General features: G+C 41.1%; 2 protein-coding genes and 1 pseudogene across 4 annotated transcripts in view; 2 read left to right on the top strand and 1 right to left on the bottom strand.

Moving 5' to 3' along the window:
• The first annotated feature begins 2,630 nt into the window (after nucleotides 1–2,630).
• On the top strand, nucleotides 2,631–3,131 carry LOC104673511 (annotated as a pseudogene). Its single transcript, XR_749519.2, has one exon. The product of XR_749519.2 is annotated as a 60S ribosomal protein L27 pseudogene (transcript).
• A 9,646-nt stretch (nucleotides 3,132–12,777) lies between these two features.
• LOC115893168 (translation initiation factor IF-2-like) lies at nucleotides 12,778–17,108 on the bottom strand. Its single transcript, XM_030916122.1, has 4 exons — nucleotides 16,840–17,108; nucleotides 16,486–16,572; nucleotides 15,305–16,214; nucleotides 12,778–12,812 (listed from the first exon to the last, which is right to left on the bottom strand). The coding sequence occupies exons 3-4, from the start codon at nucleotides 16,197–16,199 to the stop codon at nucleotides 12,778–12,780; spliced, it is 930 nt and encodes a 309-aa protein (XP_030771982.1). The 5' UTR covers nucleotides 16,200–16,214; nucleotides 16,486–16,572; nucleotides 16,840–17,108.
• MAP3K20 (mitogen-activated protein kinase kinase kinase 20) overlaps nucleotides 15,005–17,212 on the top strand; it is a 191,095-nt gene continuing 188,887 nt past the window's right edge. The window contains exon 1 of one of the 2 annotated variants that reach the window (XM_010377577.2): nucleotides 15,005–15,660. The gene's annotated coding sequence lies outside the window, so the exon portion shown is untranslated. The remainder of the gene's footprint in view (nucleotides 15,661–17,212) is intronic. The other variant, XM_010377580.2, reaches the window with a different exon arrangement.

Raw genomic sequence — 17,212 nt, 5'->3', positions numbered from 1 at the left:
ATGTGTCTTTACAGCAGCATGATTTATAATCCTTTGGGTATATACCCAGTAATGGGATGGCTGGGTCAAATGGTATTTCTAGTTGTAGATCCCTGAGGAATCGCCACACTGTCTTCCACAATGGTTGAACTAGTTTACAGTCCTACCAACAGTGTAAAAGTGTACCTATTTCTCCACATCCTCTCCAACACCTGTTGTTTTCTGACTTTTTAATGATCACCATTCTAACTGGTGTGAGATGGTATCTCATTGTGGTTTTGATTTGCATTTCTCTGATGGTCAGTGATGATGAGCATTTTTTCATGTGTCTGTTGGCTGCACAAATGTCTTCTTTTGAGAAGTGTCTGTTCATATCCTTCGCCCACTTGTTGATGAGGTTGTTTTTTTCTTGTAAATTTGTTTGAGTTCTTTGTAGATTCTATTAGCCCTTTGTCAGATGAGTAGATTGCAAAAATTTTCTCCCATTCTGTAGGTTGCCTGTTCACTCTGATGGTAGTTTCTTTTGCTGTGCAGAAGCTCTTTAGTTTAATTAGATCCCATTTGTCAATTTTGGCTTTTGTTACCATTGCTTCTGGTGTTTTAGACATGAAGTCCTTGCCCATGCCTATGTCCTGAATGATATTGCCTAGGTTTTCTTCTAGGGTTTTCATGGTTTTAGGTCTAACATTTAAGTCTTTAATCCATCTTGAATTAATTTTTGTATAACGAGTGAGGAAGTTTCAGCTTTCTGCATATGGCCAGCCAGTTTTCCCAGCACCATTTGTTAAAAAGGGAATCCTTCCCCCATTTCTTGTTTTTGTCAGGTTTGTCAAAGATCAGATAGTTGTAGATGTGTGGTATTATTTCTGAGGGCTCTGTTCTGTTCCATTGGTCTATATCTCTGTTTTGGTGAAAAGATCAACAAAATTGATAGACCACTAGCAAGACTAATAAAGAAGAAAAGAGAGAAGAATCAAATAGACACAATAAAAAATGATAAAGGGGATATCACCACTGATCCCACAGAAATACAAACTACCATGAGAGAATACTATAAACACCTCTATGCAAATAAACTAGAAAATCTAGAAGTAGATAAATTCCTCAACACAGACACCCTCCCAAGACTAATCCAGGAAGAAGCTGAATCTCTGGATAGACCAATAACAGGTTCTGAAATTCAGGTAATAATTAATAGCCTACCAACCAAAAAATGTCCAGGACCAGACGGATTCACAGCCGAATTCTACCAGAGGTACAAGGAGGAGCTGGTACCATTCCTTCGGAAGCTATTCGAATCAATAGAAAAAGAGGGAATCTTCCCTAACTCATTTTATGAAGCCAGCATCATCCTGATACCAAAGGCTGGCAGAGACACAACAAAAAAAAGAGAATTTTAGACCAGGGATATCCTGATGAACATCAATGCAAAAATCCTCAATAAAATACTAGCAAACCGAATCCAGCAACACATCAAAAAGCTTATCCACCATGATCAAGTGGGCTTCATCCCTGGGATGCAAGGCTGGCTCAACGTGTGCAAATCAATAAACGTAATCCAGCATATAAACAGAACCAATGACAAAAACCACATGATTATCTCAATAGATGCAGAAAAGGCCTTTGACAAAATTCAACAGCCCTTCATGCTAAAAACTCTCAATAAATTAGATATTGATGGGATGTATCTCAAAATAATAAGAGCTATTTATGACAAACCCACAGCCAATATCACACCGAATGGGCAAAAACTGGAAGCCTTCCCTTTGAAAACTGGCACAAGACAGGGATGCCCTCTCTCACCACTCCTATTCAACATAGTGTTGGAAGTTCTGGCCAGGGTAATCAGGCAGGAGAAAGAAATAAAGGGTATTCAGTTAGGAAAAGAGGAAGTCAAATTGTCCCTATTTGCAGATAACATGGTTGTATATCTAGAAAACCCCATTGTCTCAGCCCAAAATCTCCTTAAGGTGATCAGCAACTTCAACAATGTCTCAGGATACAAAAATCAATGTGCAAAAATCACAAACATTCTTATACACCAATAACAGACAGAGAGCCAAATCATGAGTGAACTCCCATTCACAATTACTTCAAAGAGAATAAAATACCTAGGAATCCAACTTACAAGGGATGTGAAGGACCTCTTCAAGGAGAACTATAAACCACTGCTCAGTGAAATAAAAGGATACAAACAAATGGAAGAACATTCCATTCTCATGGATAGGAAGAATCAATATCATGAAAATGGCCATACTGCCCAAGGTAATTGATAGATTCAATGCCATCCCCATCAAGCTACCAATGACTTTCTTCACAGAATTGGAAAAATCTACTTTAAAGTTCGTGTGGAACCAAAAAAGAGCCTGCATTGCCAAGTCAATCTTAAGCCAAAAGCTGGAGGCAAAAATTTTCATTTAAATACTGAGCAATATACTCTTCCTGCCACTTTAAAAAATCACCTCCAATATCATCTCTCACATTTTTCATTAGCCATATGGGTTATAACTTCATGAAATAAGACAGAAAAAGTCCAAGGCATGCTGGCACTGACTCAACCACACAGGCTGAGCCAATTATGAATATCTTACCCTACAGTAAGCCTGCTGGCCAACTTGTCCCATCATGTACTAAAGATTCTCATTGGTTCTTCTTTCCTTTTTGCTGTAGGCCTGAGTGGTTGCTGCCGACATGGGCAAGTTCATGAAACCTGGGAAGGTGGTGCTTGTCCTGGCTGGACGCTACTCTGGACGCAAAGCCGTCATCGTGAAGAACATTGATGATGGCACCTCAGATCGCCCCTACAGCCATGCTCTGGTGGCTGGAATTGACCGCTACCCCCGCAAAGTGACAGCTGCCATGGGCAAGAAGAAGATCGCCAAGAGGTCAAAGATCAAGTCTTTTGTGAAAGTTTATAACTACAATCACCTAATGCCCACAAGGTACTCTGTGGATATCCCCTTGGACAAAACTGTCGTCAATAAGGATGTCTTCAGAGATCCTGCTCTTAAACGCGAGGCCCGATGAGAGGCCAAGGTCAAGTTTGAAGAGAGATATAAGACAGGCAAGAACAAGTGGTTCTTCCAGAAGCTGCGGTTTTAGATGCTTTGTTTTGGTCATTAAAAATTAAAAAGGAAAAAAAAAAAAAAAAAGATTCTCATTGAGTTTTCCTATTCAGGAAAGCATCCTATGGCTAAAAAATCTACTTTGCCATACTGGAGATAATCCATGCCAGCTAACTAAAATAACCAACATAATTCTTTATTCTTACATGTAAACAATAACAAACAATCACCAGAGATGTCTGAGAAAACGAGTACCATAAAAATAAAAAAACAAAGATGGTGTCCCTATGCTACACCATTTTCAGAGTCCTAATCTTTGAGTTTTAGACACTTCAAAGTCCTAATTAGCATTTATCCCAAGGGATTCATCAAGCTATCAAGTTCTCTTGTACTAAGACTACTCAAGGTCCACCCTGATTTGTCTATGAATCTGGGGAAGGGTGACAGCTCGAATTTGGTCTCCATCTTTATACACATTTACAGATAAGGTGAGTGAGGAGTTGAAGGGCCCAGGGCTTTAAGAATACCTATGAACTTTGTTCTATAACAAGATGTCAACCCTGAAACTTGTAGTGTCCAGGTCCATCAGGATCTGAATCATCTAAAGATATGTCTAAGACAACTTCCTCCAGAGACTGGAGATGTTGCTCATAGCTATTAAGCTGTGTGATCTGACACACTGAAACTTCTTAGAGGGGTTTATGTAACTAATTTGCATGGTAAAATAATCCAGATAAACTGGTTGTCAAGACAGATGGAAGCTGGCTAAGCGAGGCTGAATTTTGATTACTCAACTGAAATGATTCAGTACAATTTTGTATATCTGACTTATAATTATTTTGAAATGTTTACCACAGTGGGGTGGGAAGGTTTGCTCTATATTAACAAAGTGAAAACTTAGGCAATTATCCAGTTATTTCAACACTTTTATTTTTTCCCTGCCATCTGCTAGTAAAAAGAATTTTGATTAAAATACTTAAATAGTTGAGGCAAAAATGTGCTTGTATGCGTGTGTGTGTGTGTGTGTGTGCGTGTGAGAACGGTTTACAGTTACATGAACATACAGATAAATAAATAGCCCTGCTCTCCACTTCTTTCTGATAGAACTTTCTTTCCATTAAAGTACTCCTGTGTTAGTCAGCTTGGGCTGCCATAACCAAATACTACCTATCTACCTACTACTTCCTACCATGTACCTACCTGTGTTCAATTTTCTCTCTCCACTAGGAAAATAACAACAGCAACAACTTTATCATTATCATAGACTAAGGCCATTTCTAAAGAAAAAGTTGAAAGTGGGGAGAATTATCATAAAACATGATTGGTAATGAAAAGAGTGTTACGTGTCAGGAGGATGAATTAGTGAGAACAGACTTTAGTCAAGTGTCTTTCTCGAGAATCAACTCTCACGGAACCTCCAAAACATACATAAGATGAATTACCCTGGATGGAAAATTAAACTAATAACCCAATTAATGTTTTCAACAAAAGTTCCACTCTTTAAGACTTCAAAAACGATTTTTAAAAGTGAAAAAGAGACTGGGCGCGGTGGCCTGTAATCCCAGCACTTTGGAAGGCTGAGGCAGGTGGATCACTTGAGGCCAGGAGTTTGAGACCTACGTGGCCAACGTGGCAAAACCCTGTCTCTGCTAAAAATACAAAAATTAGCCGAGTGTAGTGACGCGTGCCTGTAATCCCAGCTACTCAAGAGGCTAAGGAATGAGAATCACTTGAACCCAGGAGGCCGAGGTTGCAGTGAGCTGAGATGGTGCCACTGCACTCCAGCCTGTATGAGTGCAGTCTGAGACTCAGACCCTGTCTCAAACAAACAAACAAACAACAACAATAACAACAACAAAAAGTCAAGAAGAGTTTTCCATAGGAATACAAATTTTATTTAGTTGTATTATGTCTCATCTTTTCTTAAAGTTCTACTGTGGAATTATTTAACAATCTTAGATGTAATATTGTATGCTGTATAGTTAGGAACATTCTAAACTACAGACATTTTGTTACTCAATTCCTTGATTCAGAACTCAATTGCATTGACAGCAAAAAAAAAAGAGACATTTACCAAAAGTTCAACATGGAAAATCATCTGGAAATCCAGCTTTTATTTCTCAGTGCAAACAATATATATGTTTGCCTTTACTATGTTTCAACAAAAATAATGCCATTTATATGCTTTTAAAACTTATGAAATACTTTTACATAAATTTCCTCATCTGAACTTGACAACAACACTGTGAGATGGATAGGAAAGCTGTGAGGGACAATTCACAACAGGGGAAGCTGAGTTTGAGAGGTTAGATTCATTTCTCAAGGTGGAAAAGAAAAGATTACCATGGGGCCATATCCAGAGAACACTGTAGACTAAAAGGAACTAAGATTGAAAGAAAAGAAAATATTTCCTGGAAATATTACATAGAAACCTGAAGACTAATCTCACATAATTATTTAAAACTGTAATACATGAACGAAAGAACTGCAACAAGTGGCTTGTGGGAAAGCTATCCTACTGAGAACATAAACTGGCACTACACAAGTTTTGATAAGGAGGAAGGAGGCAAAAAAAAAAAAAAAAGGCTCAAGAAACCTCATTCTCTGATTTGAAGGTGACATGTCTAATTCTATTGTAAAAGCAATGTCACCCTAGAGTCTGTAGAATTCAAGGAGTCAGTGAGCAGATATATTTAAATATGTAGACCCAATCCAGGTGCAATGGCTCATGCTTATAATCCCATCACTTTGGGAGGCTGAGGCAGGAACATTGCTTGAACCCAGGAGTTCGAGACCAGCCTGGGCAACATGGCAAGACCCCATCCCTACAAATAATTTAAGAATTAGCCGGGTGTGGTGGTGCATGCCTGTGGTCCTAGCTATTCAGATGGCTGCAGCAGGAGAATCACTTGAACCCAGGAGGTCAAGGCTACAGTGAGTGGTGTTTGTGCCTGTGCCACTGCACTCCAGCCTAAGCAACAGAGCAAGTCCCTGACTCAAAAAATAATTTTTTATATATATATATAAAACACATGCACACATATCCCTATTTTATAAACGTAAATATATAAAATATCAAATATATTTTATATAAGTATATAAAACATTTATATCAATTGTATATATTACCTTTACTTATTTATAAAAAAGATCTAGAATCTATTTCTTTTTAGAACATTGACACTATGCATAAAAAGTTATGGTTATAAAATAAATTTTTTAATATACAGCATTTCTTAAATCAGTGGAAGAATAGCCACTGAGGAAAAAAGTCTTAATTTCCTTTTATATATAGCTGTGGATTACAGCACTGCAACAATAGTTCTAACTCTGCTATTGCTGTGCATTTGAAGCCAAGATGATGACTGTATTGAAAGAGAGGGAAGAAAAAATCAATAGATTATGGCTTCAATGGAGCTCACAACAGTGCTGATTAGAGAACACAAATGGATTGCATAATAGTGAAATAACCATAAACTGGGTATGGATTTAAGCCTATGTTAAGGCCATTCTTAATTGCATTGTGTCTTTAGAAAACATGCATTGAAATTATAACAGCAAATTAAATCTATTCGACCGCAAAATTTAATACATAAGAAATAGCATTTATTAATGATCTGGAAGAAGGAGTAAATAGCATGTTAATGAAATTTGCAGATGCTGCTAAATCGGAAGGTGTGTGACAAACAACAATGCAGATGGGGGCTTGATACAAATGGACCTTGAAAAGTTAAGGAAGAACCAACAGTGACAAAAAAGAAAAGAAAAGAAAAAAGAAAGGTCGAACCTATATAAATATCAGTTAGAAAAATTTCAACATGAGAAAGAATAATACAAAAGAAGTGTGGCCAGAAAAGTGACTTTGAAATTTGACCAGGATTTTCTGATTATAACAAGTTGTTAAATCCACAACTGGGAGGTCCTAACCCAGATCCTGGGAAGTAGTAGTCATTCCCTTACTTCCCACTCTTCCTCCAGGCAGTCCAGAGGAAGTATGTTACTTAGTTGTAGACTTTTGGTAGCAAGAGAAATGAAGAAAACACAGATCAGGCACATCAGTTAAAAATGCATATGAAAGGGATTACTATGGGAGACAGATGATTATGTATTAGTATCATCTAATCAGGTATATAATGAAAAAGACCATGAGAAATCTACAGATATCTGAAAATTTTATATAAAAGACATTTATGTCACTTGATTATTTATGAGTGATTGTTAAATGGATCTAATAGCTACCTTATAAAATATAATTCTTGCTTTTCCAGAAATCAACAGATAGAAGAGTTCTCCTGCTCTATTGCACATCCCTAAATTAAAGAAATTGGTGGTACAGCTGAATGACACATGGGGTTATACTGTTGGGTTTCTTAGAATGTCTGGAAGTTGGGGTCTGAGAATTTGGTTTATCCAGGAAAACAGCAAGATATGTCTAGGGGAAGCTCTGAGGACTGTAAAAAAGTAACAGTGTATCTGTAATGTTTACCAGCTCACCTAAGATATAGCCACCTGGGGATGAAAGTTCATCCCTGCTTACTGGATCTTTTAAAGTAGAAGCCTCAATTTCAGAAACTTGACTAGGTTTATAACACTTTATTTTTATGTAGTTATATTATGTATGCTTTTCTTTAGATTTCACTAATGCTTTTTTGAACACAGGCTGCCACCCCAGCACTTGGGATGGAAGCAGGGTATTCTTGGTTATCAGGTGTGACAAGGAGTATGAGAACTGATGTAGGCAGGTTCCAACGTGTAGTGGAAGATGTTGGGAGGGGGCAATGGCGGAAAAATTGAAGCTGGGCCCATGCACAGACTTTTTCCACCTGGGTATTCTCCTTCTTGAACACTTCTGTAGTGTTTGAGGATTTGTGTATAGGAAGATATTCTTTATAGCAGTCTGAGACTATTCTTGAACGATTAATTACAATAAAGTAGTGAGAAATCATGCCTTTAAAACCTTAAAACTCTTGTATCATCTTATCTAAACAGGTACCAGCCCTTTGCTGCTACGTTATTTAGTTAGTAAATTTTGTTTTAATAAATTAGACAGAAAACTTTAAAATCTTTCAGAAAAACACTACTCGACGGCATGTACTAAGATATGGAATACACGGAATTGCCTCTGATTTGTGCAAAGGTCTTGTGGTACATATTATAAAATATGCCACTTTTTTTCCAATTTTTAGCAATGGCTGCCCCCTTTGAGAAAGAATTATAGAGACTGACCAGGTGCTTCTTATAGCCCATTTCTTTATCAAAAACATCTAAAAGTATATTGATACACAGTACAATAAAAACAATATGGGCTATAGACTCAGATAGATCAAGGCTTATCTATATTCTGACTTTGCCACATATTAGCTATGTGATATTCAGCAAATTACTTAGCATCTCTGAGTCTTCAGTTCTTCTTTTACAGATTAAATAAATTAAATAAGTAACTTATTTGCATAACTTCTGATAAAATGCTTAACACAGAATCAGTGTTCATGTAGTATTAGTTTCCATACTTCTCTGCAAATGAACTCTCTGAAACAGTTAAATGTAGTTCCTTGAATCATAATTCAATTAGGAATTCACTTTCTCTTATTCATTTCTTCATTAAATAAATATTCACTGAGTGATTGCAAGCAATGTTTATGTCAGTTGAGGTGGGTTTGCACAGATATAATAATATAGGTGGATCTTCCCTTTAAAGATCATGAAGAGAGGGAACAACAGCTTGTAAATAATCATAATATGGGGCAAAACCCAAAAGGTAAACAAAAGTATTCTAAGATTCCAAGGGGTGAAAGATTACTCCTTCTTTTTTGAGGCAGGGTCTTGCTTTGTCACTCAGGCGGGAGTGCAGTGACTTGATCATGGCTCATTGCAGACTCAACCACCTGGGTTCCAGCGATCCTCCCACCTCAGCCACCCAAGTAGTTGGTACTACAGGTACATGCCACCATGCCTGGCTAATTTTTAAATATTTTGTGGAGGCGAGGTCTCAGTATGCTGCCCAGGCTTCTGAGCTCAAGTGCTCCTCCTGCCTTGGCCTCCCAAGATTACTTCTTTTTTTTTTTTTTTTTTTTTTTTTTTGAGACGGAGTTTCGCTCTGCCACCCAGGCTGGAGTGCAGTGGCCGGATCTCAGCTCACTGCAAGCTCCGCCTCCCGAGTTCACGCCATTCTCCTGCCTCAGCCTCCCGAGTAGCTGGGACTACAGGCTGCCCGCCACGTCGCCCGGCTAGTTTTTTGTATTTTTAGTAGAGACAGGGTTTCACCATGTTAGCCAGGATGGTGTCGATCTCCTGACCTCGTGATCCGCCCGTCTCGGCCTCCCAAAGTGCTGGGATTACAGGCTTGAGCCACCGCGCCCGGCCCCAAGATTACTTCTTAACAGAGGATCGGAAAAGGCTTTTGAGAAAGGGAGCATTTTAGCTGGGCCTTGAAGACAGCAGGGGTGCTAGAAGAAAGTAATTAAAAGGAAAGCATGGAAATTGGAAAATGAATGATTCTATTTGTCATGAGGCCTGTGATGACGTGAGATAATGTTTGGGTTAGAAAAAGGAGGATTTGGGGTTATAACTTTGGGTTAGATAATGGAGGATTTTGAATGCACCCTAAAGAGCTTGGACTGACATATTAGGCAGTAAGGCATCAATAAAGGTTGTAAGCAAAAGTTTTTTAGTTTTGATAGGATTCTTCTACCTAATTTATTAGCTATTCCTTCTAAATTCATGCTAGTCTCTAATTAGATATGCATGCTTCCTAGGTCTTCATCCAAGTTGTTGAAATGTTCAACAGGGCAGGATAAAGAAGAGAGCCCAGTAACGTACCATTTAAACCCTTCTCCACCAGGGCACTGATCCACTCATCAGCATTTGTGGCTCAGTTTTCAATCTAATAGAAATTCACTGTATTGTGTTGTCATCAGTTAAAATTTCCCTCTGATTTCTACAGCCATCCTGAGAAACACTGTCAAATGTTTCACTGAAATCAGATCCACACTGACCTCCTGTGACACCAGTAGCAAAAACTAGAAACATCTTGATTTCAGTGAACCCATGCTGGGATTCAGTGAATCCCAGTGTTCATATCCAAAGTCATTACCAGCCCTTCACTTAACAATACCACTTAATAATAAATAACTCCAGGATTCTGCCAGAAAATTATATCAGTTGTTATGTCTTTGGGAAGAGGTATATGAATTTCTTGCAATAAAGTAGAGTTAAGGTTGAGTAGAAAGAACAGCAAGGCTCAGCCAGGCGTGGTGGTGCGCGCCTGTAATCCCAGCACTTTAGGAGGCCGAGGCAGGCAGATCACGAGGTCAGGAGTTTGAGACCAGACTGACCAACATGGTGAAGCCCTGTATCTACTAAAAATACAAAAATTAGCCCAGCATGGTGGCATACACCTGTAATCCCAACTACTCAGGAGGCCGAGGCAGGATAATCACTTGAACATGGGAGGCAGAGGTTGCAGTGAGCCAAGATCATGCCACAGAACTTCAGCCTGGGCGACTCAGTCTCAAAAAAAAAAAAAAAGAAAAGAAAGCAAGGCTCAATGCTGAATGGATGTGACAAACTCAAGTTATGATTCAGTCAAAGTTTAGATCTAGTATTTTAAAGAAAAGTAGCATGGCAAACAACAGTAAAGAGTGAGCAGTAACTAGGACTCAAGACTCAGATATGTAGGACTTTATTATCCCACATGACTCTCAGGCAGTATGTTCCTAAGGAAGGGACAGTCGTTTAAGGACTGGGCTGGCACCACATCCCAGATTTTCTAACATTTAGCAAAGTGCTCTCTTCCCTGCTTGATGCAGCTGCCCTCTTATGCTGCATCTTGAAGCAGAGAACAAGGCAACCAACTCCCTTCAGACTCTAAAATAACAGTTCTCAAAACGCAGCCTGGGGACCCTTTGGGGGATTTGCGAAGGTCAGAACTCTTGATAAAAATATTGACACTCTCTCATGAGTATACAGTGGAATTTCCCAGAGGATACACGTAGTATGATATTGGAATAAATTAAGAAGCAGATATGGGAATCCAACTGTTGTCTACTAAGCCAAACATTAAAGAGATTTGCAAAAATGTAAAACAATGGTATTCTTTTAGTTTTTTAAAATTTGGGGCAATGGTCATTTGTCACTAAAATGTTATTTATGTTAACATAGGTAGGCTTATTGGCTTAATATTTTTAAGTCAATTATTTTTAACTTTTCTTTTTTTGAGACGGAGTCTCGCTCTGTAGACAGGCTGGAGTGCAGTGGCGCCATCTTGGCTCACTGCAACCTCTGCCTCCTGGGTCCCACTTCAAGCAATTCTCCTGCCTCAGACTTCAGAGTAGCTGGGATTACAGGCGCGTGCCACCAGGCCCAGCTAATTTTTGTATTTTTAGTAGAGACGGGGTTTCACCATGTTGGCCAGGCTGGTCTCGAACTCCTGACCTTGTGACCCACCTGCCTCAGCCTCCCTAGTGCTGGGATTACAACCGTGAGCCACCGTGCCCAGCTTTAATTTCTAATAGAATAAATTTGATAGATATGACTCACTTAAAAGCTATTTGGTATCCTCAGTGACTTTTTTAGGGTGTAATGGAGTCCTGAGACCAAAAAGTTTGAGAACTACTTGATCTGAAAAAACAAGCCTAAAGTCCACCTTTTGCTCCCTGAGGGAAGGCAAGTTGCCCAACCTTTCCAAGACTTTTTCTGGCTCAATAGCACGGAATGATGACTTAAACTACCTGCTAGGGTTATTGTGAAGACTAAATGGGGAGAGTCTGTGTAAAACTCTTAATTCAGTGCATGGCGTATGACTATTCAGTAAATATTAACCATCTGTTATTATCATTGCTTCTGCTATTACTGTTACTACTACTACTGAGGGCTATTACTCCCTGCTGGTGATGTCTTTATTCAGATACATAAAGAACTTATTCTTTGAACTTGATAATGCTTTCAGGCCATTGCACTTATTCCCTTTGCCTGGAATATCTTTTCCTCCTTTTTGTCCAGCAAATCCTCATCATTTCTTCTTGTATCAACTTTGAGCTTCTTTGACTTGGAAGCCTTCATTGACCTCTCAAAACTATGCTAGGTACCCTGCTGGAAGCCTCAATCTTTGCCCCTTTAAGAGCATACCACAGTGTAATTGCTTGTGTCTTTGCTGGCTCTTCCATCGCACTCTGAAAACTCTGTGAGAGAAGGGACCATGCTTGTTCACTGCTATAATCATAAAGCTCAGCACAGTGCCTGGCAGTCAGTAAATGCTTGTTGAATACATTTTGTAAAAGTCTTCAATATGTCTTCTTGCCACACAGCTCCTTTCATGTCCCAGGGTGCCTAAATAAACTCGATATCCTGAATATTCTTGTAAATCTCTTTGATCCTCAAGTTAGATGTAAAAACTAAACTCAAACAATGATCTAGGCTTCATTTATAATTTTAAGGTAATGGTTAAATGACTTACAGGACGTTTGATTACACACCTTATTTCCCAGGGATTTAGAGTTGTACAGGAGGTAAAGTCTTGGTCTTTGCATAAAAGTTGGGTAATTCTTAGCTGTGATCTGGGCATAGACTATAAACAATTTAAGATGGAGAACTAAGACGGCTAGAGAAAATGCCCCTGGGTGCCAGCTTGCACCATATCTCTTACCACTATAAGAGGAGCGGAGGATAAAGACTGCTTTCTTCCTTTTAGTTGCCATTCCTTCTGCCATTCATAGAATTTGTGTCTGCACTTTTCTCATCCACTGACAGCTGGTGGCAGTTTCAGAATATCTATTGGAAGAGGGGCTTAGAGGAAACAGTCGCATTGAATAGGGGGGTAGGAAAGTTTTTCCTTAAGCTCTATTTGTATTTTTCAACTTAGATTGCATGTTTCTTTTGGAGAATGTTCTTGGATATAAGAGGGTGCTAAGGACTTCCAAGCCACCCCACTGCTAAGAGTACATCTATTTTTAGTGTGGAAACATTTGAAGTAAATGAATAGACAGGTTTGATAAGAGAGGTTTGACTAGATCTCTTTTATTATTGCTTTTCACACAGGGTAAACCTCAACTCTGCCTGGTGAGCATTAACCAATTCAAAAAAGATTTGCAAATTCAAAAAAGCAGTCAGTGTTGAGAACACATACTAGACTATATTTATTAGGTCTGGGGCCCTAAAAGATCAGTATAATCAATAGGAAATAGGCAGCTTGACAAAAGAAAAACCAAACTTGGGGCAATCAGTTTAACATGCAATCATTATATATTTATTTCAGCTCTGGACAATACAATGCTGATACCACATAATAGAAGATGTGACCTCAAAGGGCTTGCAACCTATTTGGGAAGACAAGTAAATGTCTACTAGATTATCATTTAAGCATGCTTCTGAGACTAATCTCTAGTGTTCCTTGTTCCTGCTGGTTATTCTCTTGGCCTAATTATGTGAGGAAAACAGAATGAAGGAAAAGGGATGGGAAGCAAGGGCGATGTGGCTAAAAATATTAATGCTCTTAAGCCATGGGCTCCAAATTTAAAGCAATACATTCATGGTTTTAAAGCTGGAACCTGTAACTAACTTCTAATTAGTCCCTCTTATTTTGTAGAGGAGGAAACTGTGGCCTATCCTGCAAAGCACTATAGCTGATAATCGGTGGCTCTAAGATCAGAAGTCAGGTTCTCTGACTCTCAGTCTAGTGTCCTTTCCATCACAAACAAGTGCTTCTGAAGGTAAGGTAAAATGACTGGAGTCTTCCCATGCCTGGGGTCTATGCTAAAGAGCCTTAGCTTTTCCTTGAATGGATAGGATGGAATTATTTGAATTATTTTATTAGACTTGCATTACAAATTTTTTTAGCATGGCAATTTTCATCAATTCTAATTTCTCAGTTACCAAAATACAATTTATTAATGCTAAAATCTCCAGTCCTTATCAAAGGGCAAATTAATTTGAATATCAGACTAATAAATTGTTTTTAACCTCTATTCACCCTTCCCTCCACTTTCATATCTTTAACCTATTGAATGACTTACAAATTTTCTATTTCACTCTTGACCTCTTTTCTGAATTTCAGTTTCATATTTCAGTTGCTGCATCTCTACCTGTTTTTACTTCTATGACCTCAAACTCAACATGAAGCCAGCTTCCCTTTCACGTATTCCTATTTCTGTCAGTGACACCATCATTCTTCCAGTCATCCAGGTCTGAAATCTTGGCATCATCTCTCCTCTTCTTCTCTTCTAAATCTTGCTTCTTCTCTTCTAAATCTTGTGGGTTACCAATTTCTGTGCCCTCTTGCTGAAATATTTAATATTTCTCTCAATTCCATTTCTTCTTCTTTTTCTTCTTCTTCTTCTTCTTTTTTTTTTTAAAAGACAGAGTCTCACTCTCATCCAGGCTGGAGTGCAGTGATGCGATTGTGTTTCACTTCAGACTCGACTTCCCCAGCTCAAGCGATCCTCCCACCTCAGCCTTCCGAGTAGCTGGGACTATAGATGCGTGCCACCACACCGGGCTAAGTTTTTGATTTTTTTAGAGATGAGGTCTCACTATGTTATCCAGCCAGGTCTCAAGTAATCCTCTCAGCTTGATCTCCCAAAGTGCTGGGATTACAGGCACCACACCCAGCCCATTTCTTTTTTTTAATTCCATTTCCTACACCCTAACTCTGGTCCTCATGATCCCACAACCGGGTGGTGACAATATCTACCACTCATCCTGGTCCCATCCTAGCAACCCAATCTACAACTACTGTGGACTACTCTCTCAAAATTACAGTTTAAACAAAAACACAAACACCCATTTCACCCCTCTGATTCTAATTTTTCACTGCTCCCCGGTGTCCATGGATAATAAAATTCAAATTCAAACTCCTGGATAATGTTGCCCATGCCCTTGCCACCTTCTCGCACTTTTCCTTCACAAAACCATCCTCCCCAATCAGAAATTTCTTTTCTTCCCAACGCCCACCTCTACCTTTGGCTTAGGCCTGTAATAGACTCTGGTTCCTCATCTGAATTCTGCTCAAGTAGAGCAGCGGACCACGGCCCCTCCTCAAAATTCCAGAGGTACCTATGATCTTTCTAGGGAGGCAGGCTTCAGACCTGTGTTCCCAGAAATCTCTACGTTTGTCCCTTTCCCAACTAGAGAATTAACTCTTGCAGGGCACAAAACAGCCTCTATTTCTTTGCGTCCCCCGCGCCTGTTTGTTGAAGACTGAGTTGAAGGAGTAGCAGGTGGTGTTAACTCGTCAAAAATATGGTGGCCAGGGGGAACACCCCCACAGCTCTCCCCCGACAGCAGGGCAGGTGTGTCTGGGGGCTTCGGCGGGTGCCGGGGCGCGGGGCGGATGGTGCCCCCCGGGCGCAGGCCAGGGAGGCCCAAGCGCCTTCCCCACGCCCCGCTTGCCCGCGCGTGTGAGGGGAGGGCGGCCCGGCCGTTCCGCGCCGGGAGATAGGTGGTGCTGTTGCCGTGACTGTCTTCCTCATTGGCGCCGCGCAGAGAGGCGGAATGTTCAACTCCTGACTCCGGCGGAAGCGTGGGAGCCGCGCGGGCCGCTGTCGTCCCAACCCCCGCCGCCCTCGTCGCGCGCGGGGCCTCCGCGCCCCCGGCTGCTGCTCGCACCCGGCCTGGGAGCCAGGTAGGATCCAGGCTGGAGCCCGCGGAGGGCGGGGAGGGAGGGGGCGAGGCCCGCCGCGCTCGCGAGTCGTCCCCGCGTCTCGGGGCCGAGGCTCCGCCGGGGCCCGGGAGTCCAGGCGGCCTCGGGAGGCTACTCGGGGTTCCCCTCCCCGACCCAGGACCCGCGCGGCGGTGGCTTCGGTCGGAGCGAGTATTTGCCGCGCCGGAGGAGTCCTTGCTGGACTTCGGCCGCGGCGCCGCCAAGTGCGGTTCGGGAGAGTTCGGGCCGGTCCCACGGAGAAGTTGGTGCCTGGAGGCGCTGGGCGCAGGCCGGAGCGGCTCGGGATTCCACGGCCCTGGGCGTGCGGCACGGGCAGGGGCTCTGCAAGCAGCAGAGCCTGCCAAGCAGCGGGTGGTTGGGGCACTGTCGGGAGGTGAACTGCGAGGCCCCCAAATCAGGGCAGGATGCAGGCCACTTCCCAGCACTCGCTGTGCGTGCGAGGAGGGACGACGAACTTCTGCTTTTCTAAGAACTTGGCGGCTAGCGGTGTTGCTTCCCATCCATTTTCTTTCATTCTGTTTTCCTCACGTAATTAGGCCATGCGAATAACCAGCAGGAACAATGAACACTAAAGATTAGTTTTACAAACATGCGTAAATGTATCCAGAGCCACCCAGAGCCGCCGCTCCCCGCCCTTCCTTCCCCGGGCTTGGGCAGCGTGGAGCGCCCGCCCTCTCGGGCTTCCCCGTTTCCTCCCACCGGAGCCCGGGTTGTCCCCTTTGGCGACCCTCAGGCAGCCGTCTTTTTGTGGGCTCCCAGACCTGCACCAGGCCCAGAAGTACTTACCCAGGCCGCCGCCTCGCCTGGCCTCGCTTGCCCCTGACAGCTTTCAGAAAACTTTATTTCAGGACTGGCTAGATGACATCCGATTGCCTAAAAAAAAATTTTTAAAAGGTTATCTCTGTTAGATAGCCGAAAATGTTATGTTTCTGATGCGCTTTGAGATCGCGCATAAGCACTGTTTATGGGGAACTTAATTACTATTTTTGTTAGTTTCTGTAATAATGAAAGCAACACAATTTAGGGGCCCATTCCAAGTATAGTACAGTAAGCAGCTCTCATTAATAATGGTGTGTGAGAATCGTCTTACAGAGTGAATTTGAGGATATTTGAATTAAGATTGTTGAAAACGGTACCTACTTTAACCCCAAAGCTGTTTTAGGAGAGATTTCTTGTTTCCCTGACCTTCCTTGAAATTAACAGCTAGGATTTAGTGGATCCAAACCTCCAAACACGTTTAAAGACAAAAATAAACAAGTGATTCAAGGCTAGTTAATGTCCTCCTTGTAGTAGGCCTATCTCCACAGTGAAATTTCACTTGTTTTTCAATTATCAAAAAAAAAAAAAAAAAAAAGTGATGGCCGCATTTTCATTATGATTATGGTCATTTGTAGAGTCTTTGTTTTAAATTCCTGCTACTATAGTGAGAGATTTAGGAGATTGTAAATGAATACGAATTTAGTTTGGGAATAGAGAGTTAAGATAAAAATGGTCTTTTGGACCCCTGCACTGT

This window comes from Rhinopithecus roxellana, chromosome 14 (genome assembly GCF_007565055.1).
Source record: "Rhinopithecus roxellana isolate Shanxi Qingling chromosome 14, ASM756505v1, whole genome shotgun sequence".
In the NCBI taxonomy this organism is placed as follows: Eukaryota; Metazoa; Chordata; class Mammalia; order Primates; family Cercopithecidae; genus Rhinopithecus; species Rhinopithecus roxellana.
This window is presented reverse-complemented; position numbering and strand designations above follow the sequence as displayed.

Coding starts and splice junctions, on each gene's coding strand:
- LOC115893168 (XM_030916122.1), bottom strand. CDS start 16,199: ATGGGAAGCAACACCGCTAGCCGCCAAGTTCTTAGAAAAGCAGAAGTT. Junction 12,813..15,304: donor CCTGCTGTCGGGGGAGAGCT/GTGGGGGTGTTC, acceptor CTCTTCCAATAG/ATATTCTGAAACTGCCACCA.